A 6,633-nucleotide genomic window follows, 5' to 3' on the forward strand; every position below is an offset into this window, starting at 1 on the left:
TCTGCGGCTTCAATGAAAGTGACAATAATAATCCTGATTTTAAGTATTTAGTTTCAATGGATTTGGCTATCTAATGTTCTCCTTGTTCGATATAACCATGAGAATATTAACAAAAGTTATATTCAACGGAGTGTATTCCTTCTTCGGTTTATAATCCCAAATTTGTGGAGGGGGTCGAGGTGAAAGATCTTGATTCATCCTCTGAGATTTTGGGTTCCAACTCTAGCTTCGTGTACGCTCTTTCTTTTCTTAGAAGGTTGTTCAAATTATTTTCAATGAGCATTGATGGTCGCATCGACAATAATTTGAGACTCCACTTTGTGATAAGAAAATATTCTTTTGTGGAGGGGGTCGAGGTGTAAGATCTTGATTTCTCATTTTACGTTCTTTATTTTAATTTGTGCACTTAAAATCTGCTTTAAGAAGCGATAAGAAAATATTCTCAAACGAATCCTTAATTAGAAATATTAAGTATTTTTAGCGTTTTTTAAAATAATTTTTAATATAAAATTTTAATTTTATTTTTTTTTCTAAATAATTATTTTAAAAAACAATAAAACAATCGTATCAAAGGAAGGCCCAAATTCACGGCAAATTATTGGGTCAGGTGACCGAACGCAGAGATAGGTCCGGATATTAATAAAATATTATTTTAAAATTAGCGCAAGTAAAGCGCAACTAAAGCGCAGATAAAGCACAACTTAAGCGCAAGTCAAAAAGCGCAACTAAAGCGCAACCAAAGCGCAATTCAAAAAGCGCAACTAAAACGCAAGGTGAGGCGAAAAATTTTTATTGGATGTCCGAACTTATTTTCCGCCTCCGATCACCTGACCCAATAATTTGCCCAAATTCACAGTTCGTTGATAAGTTTAGCCGAATGTTCACCGGAAACATGCAAGTTGCTCCTTAATATCCTCGCAACTAATAAGCCGCATTTATTTCGCACGGCTTTACCATCCCTTCCGAACCACAGAGAGAGAGAGAGCACGCGATGATTATCCGAGCCATCATGGTTCCCAATTGCGGTAATGGCTCAATATGCCCATCTCCACCAACAACCAACCTCTCGTTCGCTGGCAGCACCGGCCACCGGCGGTTGGCATCCATGGCGGCGCTGCGACCTAGGTTGCCAGAGCGGCCAAGCGCGTCGCGCTTGGCATCCAGGCCACCCGCGGCGGCGGGATATGTCGGGACCATCGGCGAGCTGTCGGCGACGACGGAGAGCTTCTACGAGTTATTAGGGATTCCGGTGAGCGGCAGCCACGACGATATCAAGCGCGCTTACAAGCAGCTGGCGAGGAAGTACCATCCCGACGTCTCCCCGCCGGATCGCACGGAGGAGTACACTCAGCGCTTCATTCTGGTACAAGAAGCCTACGAGACACTCTCGGATCCTGAGTGTCGTGCCCTGTATGATCGCTACCTCGCCCGCGGCCTCCACTACGCGCTCTCCGCCCGGAGGCGATTCGGTGAGGTGGGCTTGCTTTCTCATGAAGTTCTCTTCTCTTCACATGTTCATGTGCCTATCGTTGGAATATGGATCTAGTTTTTTTGGGTTGATAATTTGGTTTAATCTTTGTCAGAGGTAATCTTCTTTGTCAGAGGTAATCTTGGTTTGCGCTGTTTGTTTAGAACATATGTTAAATGATTGGCCCGAGAGAATCCTTGTAAGTTTATTTAATCATGCTGCCTGCAGATTATTTTTGTATTATTAGATTGAATGGGAGGTTAGGATTTATATTTCCAAAAAAAAAAAAAAAGATTCTAGTAATTTATTCTTGTTCTTGGGGATTGATCCTAGTTTAATTATCTTTCTATTTTCGTGCTTAGTAGTGCCAATTAAATCTAATTTTTGTCGAAGCATTTTAAATTTTTTATTTTTAGTTTTTTCAATGAATGACCCGTAGTGACTGAAGGTTGAAATTATTTGGTCCGGAATATATTTTTGCTGGCCCCTATTTGGTTTCTTTTGCCTGCTGCAAGTCTTCTTCAGCCTTGACTTGTTTCTCTGTTTGTGTTCTTGCCAGTCCGTATCTTTGACTGAATTCTTCCAGAGTACGAATTTTGAGCTAAGCTCTTCTCTAGTTGCCGAGGCTGAATTTTGAGCTAAGTTGTCCGTTTTAGAGTTTGAAGTTTGAACCTTAATGGTGATTTTCATTGCGGACCTATTTCTTGCCAACAGGCTCCTTGAATTATCTTATTTAATATATATTTTTGTCTTACAATTTAAATACCCTTTCTTTGTGGGTTCAAATGCCGGCTCCAGGACTACCAGAATGATTTTTTTAAATTATCTCTAAGTTGAGAGCTTGTGTTCTTATTAATGGTTGATTCGATCCTGAATTAGTCAAGTCAGAGATATATTATCTGTTTTTCTCTCGAGGTGTCAAGCAAACGCACACATATACACATATCCATATGTATTTATTATTGAATTATAACAATGTTGGTTTCTCTGCAGATGGACTAAATCCAAGTAGGTTTCATTCTTGTTTTGTTGCCAATCAAACATTTTCGAATTGTTCATTTATTCATTTCCAGGATGGTGTAGTACTGTATATCAGTAACATATATTTTTTGCGGTTATTCAAAATTTTTCGTATCTTCAAGTTTTTGTTTTGAAAGAAACTAACAAAATTGATTTTCAATGTGCAATTCATCAAAAAGATTTTCAAGCATAATTACTAGTGGACCATTCAAGTACTCAAAATTTCCTATGCTTCATGAATGGTTAATCAATATTATTACTTTTTTATCTGTTTTTAAGTTACTTTACTGTACTTGTAGAGAGGAATAAAGAGCAGGTCCACAATTTTGCTGCTGATATGTCAATTCTACAGTTTGTACCTGTTGGAATCATATCATGCGTGTGGAAAACATGTTTTCTTTAAGCACTCTAAAGAGCACATTGACAAACACTATTTGCTATAATTGATTATTACCTGCACAGTGTGTATGACTTAGGGCATAGTTGTGTTTCAAAACTATGATATGCAGTTTCAAAAGTATAGTATTTATGCAACTCATCTTAGTTTATTGGTTTGGAGCTTAGGCTTTCAATCAAATGATCTTGGGTTAGAGGTCTTACATATGCAATGTGTGTGTTTGCAACAAAATTCACTCAAATTCTCAAAAAAAAAAAAAAAAACTTACATATGCAATGTGTGTGTTTGCAACAAAATTCACTCAAATTCTCAAAAAAAAAAAGTATGATACTTTGTTTCTTTGTTTCTATCATCATGTACTTGTGGCTTTTTTGTTGTAAGTTGTGACCCATTTATTATTTGTATGCTGGCAGTATTGAAGCCACTGAATTTTTTAATCTTCACAAGCCTGGTTTTTTTTTTTTTTTTGGTAATCTAATTGTTCCATGTAATGTTCCAAATCTGATCCACGTTTCCATCATCAAATGTATGCCATCTGTAAACCATTTTTGAATTTGTTAATGATAATTGATTTTATCAACTTTGATTTTTATATTGTCCCTGCTATTGTCTCCAAGGAGCTCGTCTCATTTTTTTTTAATGTACGAGTTTTTCTTAATGAGTAGATGAAGTTCACACAGTGTCTCTCGTTGGTTTGTTTTATCTTTATTTTTTGTAGCATCACTCTGTTTTTTTCCTTATATCATTTTTTTTTTTTTGTAGTCAATCCCTTGATTTATCTTCAAGTCCTCTTAATGGCTTTTCTGTTGGATGCTCCATTAATAGATATTGACCTATCAAAGTTTTATTGTATGATATTTTGTGCTAGAAATAAAAAATGAGGCTTCATAAAGTCAATTCCAAATAATTGGGACATGTCTAATGATGATTAACTCCAAAGCAACCTCCTCCAAATTAAAGAACTTGACCTTAAACTCACTATCACACCATTGATTGTGATCTTCAAGTCTCATCAAATTGCATAGTAATTTAATCATGTATCAAATATTTGTAAAAATGAGGATGATCCTCTATCAAATATCAGCCCTCTTTAAAGCCTAACTTTATTTACATATTTCAATATTTGGCCGATTGCCTTTGATCTTGGGCCATTTGAAATTATCTTCATTTTAAAATCACAATTATCATCTTAGCAATTGGAGCCAACAATTGTGATAATACTGAAGAATCTGATTAATGATTTAAAAAATTCTGTGACTTCACTTGTTATATTTTTAATGATTTTTAAGAGAATTGATGATTTTGATTTAACATTTGAAGATTAATATACAACAACAACATTAAGCCTTTGTCCCACTACGTGGGGTCGGCTACATTAATCCTTTTTCGCCATTGTATCCAATTAAAAGTCAAATTTTCATTTAAATCTAATAAAGAAATATCATTTCTAATATTTTATAACCAAGTCTTTTTAGGTCTACCTCTACCTTTCTTAACATAAGTCAAATCTAATACCTCAACTTTCCTAACCGGATCATCGGAAAGCCTCCGTTTATTGTGACCAAACCATCTAAGGCGACTCTCTCTAATCTTATCTTCCACTGGAGCTATTCCAACCTTTTAACAAATAAAACACCAATTCTCTTTCTAAGAGGAAAATGGTACACCCCTTCACAAATAAAACATCAATTCTTGTTTAGTTGGTAACAAATTTATGAGAAATACTATGTTGCCCCCCTCTTAATTCTATTTGTAGTTTCTTCTGTAGGAGTGTCCCCAACTTTCTTGGTGGAAGAAACCTCTTGGAATTAAGGATAATTCCTCCTATTGCCTTTTCTTCAACATAATTCTTGTGTATGCGAGGGGGTAGTGATGAAGACCTTAACGATTTTAGAAGATGCTAGAGAACTTGAAAGTTTTTTTCTTGGTGAACATTCTTGTTAATTCCATCAGGAAGTAGGAGTGGCAAAATAAAATTTACTTCCTATTCTCTCATTGACAACATTTTAAGGCTCGGAGACCTTACTTGCAGTTGGCTTAAAATTTTATCATTCTTATTAGTACACAAACATACATAACATTGTATTATCTTAATTAATGCTGAGGTGGCACTTAACCATTGGCTCATATGTAATAAGGCTATCCTCAATATCTATATACACGAATGCAATCAAAGGTTTTATTTTCTGCTTCTCGTTTTCTTCTCTGGTTCTCTTTCTCTTCTCGTTCTTGCATTCGTGTTCTTCAATTCTTCATGCTTTGGAGTCCTAAACCTTTAGAAAGTCTATACCTGATGCCTCTGCTTGTGGTTACTTTCATTTAGGAGCTGGAGGAGAAATCTGGGTGGAAAAATCGTTGGCAGGATCAGCTTGCAGAGCTGAAGAGGAGGAGTACGACCAAGAATTCAGAAGAAAATCTCTCTTGGGGAGCTCGCATGCGAAAGCGAAGGGCAGAATCTTTAGCCGATTAGGCTTCTTCAATCATGCCTGAAGCTTCATCAGATTTATGGATTCAGCAGTAAGGCTGTATCTATAGATCTCACCAATTTCTTACTCTCTACAAGATCAGTTGCTTCAAAGAAAGTGGAAAGTGGCAAATGCCTCAAGTGTGAGATCAATTAGAAGCTGAAGTGATGTAAATTTCTTTGGCATTGCTGCTAATTAAGGTTTCGTTTGGGACGGCTTTTTTATTGCTTCTTAAAGTAATTTTTTAGTACAAAGATTAAAACTTTTATACTAGAAAGCTGCTTTAAGAAGCACTAAGAAAGTCGTCCCAAATAAAACCTAAGGTGCCCTTTTATGAATCATATATAAAAATGTAAATACTTACATCTCTGTATTCCCTGATGTATATATGTTTTCAGTCACTCTTAGGTAACATTTTGACTGACCATATATGTTCTTTGCTAATGCTGTGATGGAAGCTTTCTTTTGCTTATATGATGTAATTATGTTGACAATGGCAGCGAGGGGTAGTGGCTGGTGGCTATAGGCCATGGGTGTTGGGCTGCAGCGGGCGGCGGGCGGAGGTGGCGGTGGCTTCATGCCATGGGTGCTAGTGGCGGCTACGGCGGACAACGATAGTTGGTGACGATAACATAGTTGACTTGCAGTGGAAAAAAAATGGTCAAGACTAGATGAGTTTACAATCATCAAAATTAATAATATAATCAGGCTACAACATTGGTTAACTCACAGCTCACTTTTTATTAATTAAAACTGGGGGCTAAATTGAGCTTCTTCGGCATGCTATCATCTACTCATTTTTCACTCTAAAATGCAGTGAAAAAAAAAAAAAAATGCCGTGATTCATCACCAATTGAACGTCATTTTTGCGTGCTTCTGCGAAAGTAACCATATTGGCGTCTTTGTCCTCTTTCGTGCGTTTCTTCGGCAAATCCGTTTGAGATAGAAAAATCACGTAGGTTAACAATGCAATGCCAATATTGGCGTCGCACTGTTCACCCTCCACTGATTTGCAAATTTTTTGCCATTCGAATGGAGCAAACCAGCTACGCCTTACAGTTGTTTGGAGTTATGCTGGAGATGCCCTAATTCTGAGACCTCCCTTTCAGGGGTTGTGGTTTCTAACATTGACGCTTTAAAGTAAATCAAATTCGTGAGTTTTGAACTCTTATATTTATAATTTTCCGCTTAATTCATTGTTATTCTAGAAAAAGTATTTGGGATATCTCCGAGATACAATCATGTCGTTGCATCACAATGGGCTTAGGCTTCATTTGTGACGG

The 6,633-nt window shown here is 36.6% G+C and overlaps 1 protein-coding gene across 2 annotated transcripts; it reads left to right on the forward strand.

Moving 5' to 3' along the window:
* The first annotated feature begins 900 nt into the window (after window positions 1-900).
* On the forward strand, window positions 901-5,794 carry LOC110105665 (chaperone protein dnaJ 20, chloroplastic-like). 2 transcript variants are annotated; one of them, XR_003701095.1, is made up of 3 exons: window positions 901-1,474; window positions 1,603-1,667; window positions 5,209-5,271. XR_003701095.1 is itself a non-coding variant. In XM_020835259.2 (2 exons), the coding sequence occupies exons 1-2, from the start codon at window positions 992-994 to the stop codon at window positions 5,353-5,355; spliced, it is 630 nt and encodes a 209-aa protein (XP_020690918.1). In that variant the 5' UTR covers window positions 903-991; the 3' UTR covers window positions 5,356-5,794. The 2 variants fall into 2 exon arrangements, 1 of the variants encoding a protein (XP_020690918.1); XM_020835259.2 differs by lacking the exon at window positions 1,603-1,667 and having other exon boundaries at window positions 903-1,474; window positions 5,209-5,794.
* The last annotated feature ends 839 nt before the right edge of the window (window positions 5,795-6,633 follow it).

This window comes from Dendrobium catenatum, unplaced genomic scaffold (genome assembly GCF_001605985.2).
Source record: "Dendrobium catenatum unplaced genomic scaffold, ASM160598v2 fragScaff_scaffold_671, whole genome shotgun sequence".
NCBI lineage: Eukaryota > Viridiplantae > Streptophyta > Magnoliopsida > Asparagales > Orchidaceae > Dendrobium > Dendrobium catenatum.

Excerpts from the sequence above, each read along its gene's own strand:
- LOC110105665 (XM_020835259.2), top strand. The coding sequence starts at position 992 with ATGATTATCCGAGCCATCATGGTTCCCAATTGCGGTAATGGCTCAATA. Across the intron at positions 1,475-5,208 it reads CCCGGAGGCGATTCGGTGAG|GAGCTGGAGGAGAAATCTGG; the intron begins GTGGGCTTGCTT and ends ACTTTCATTTAG.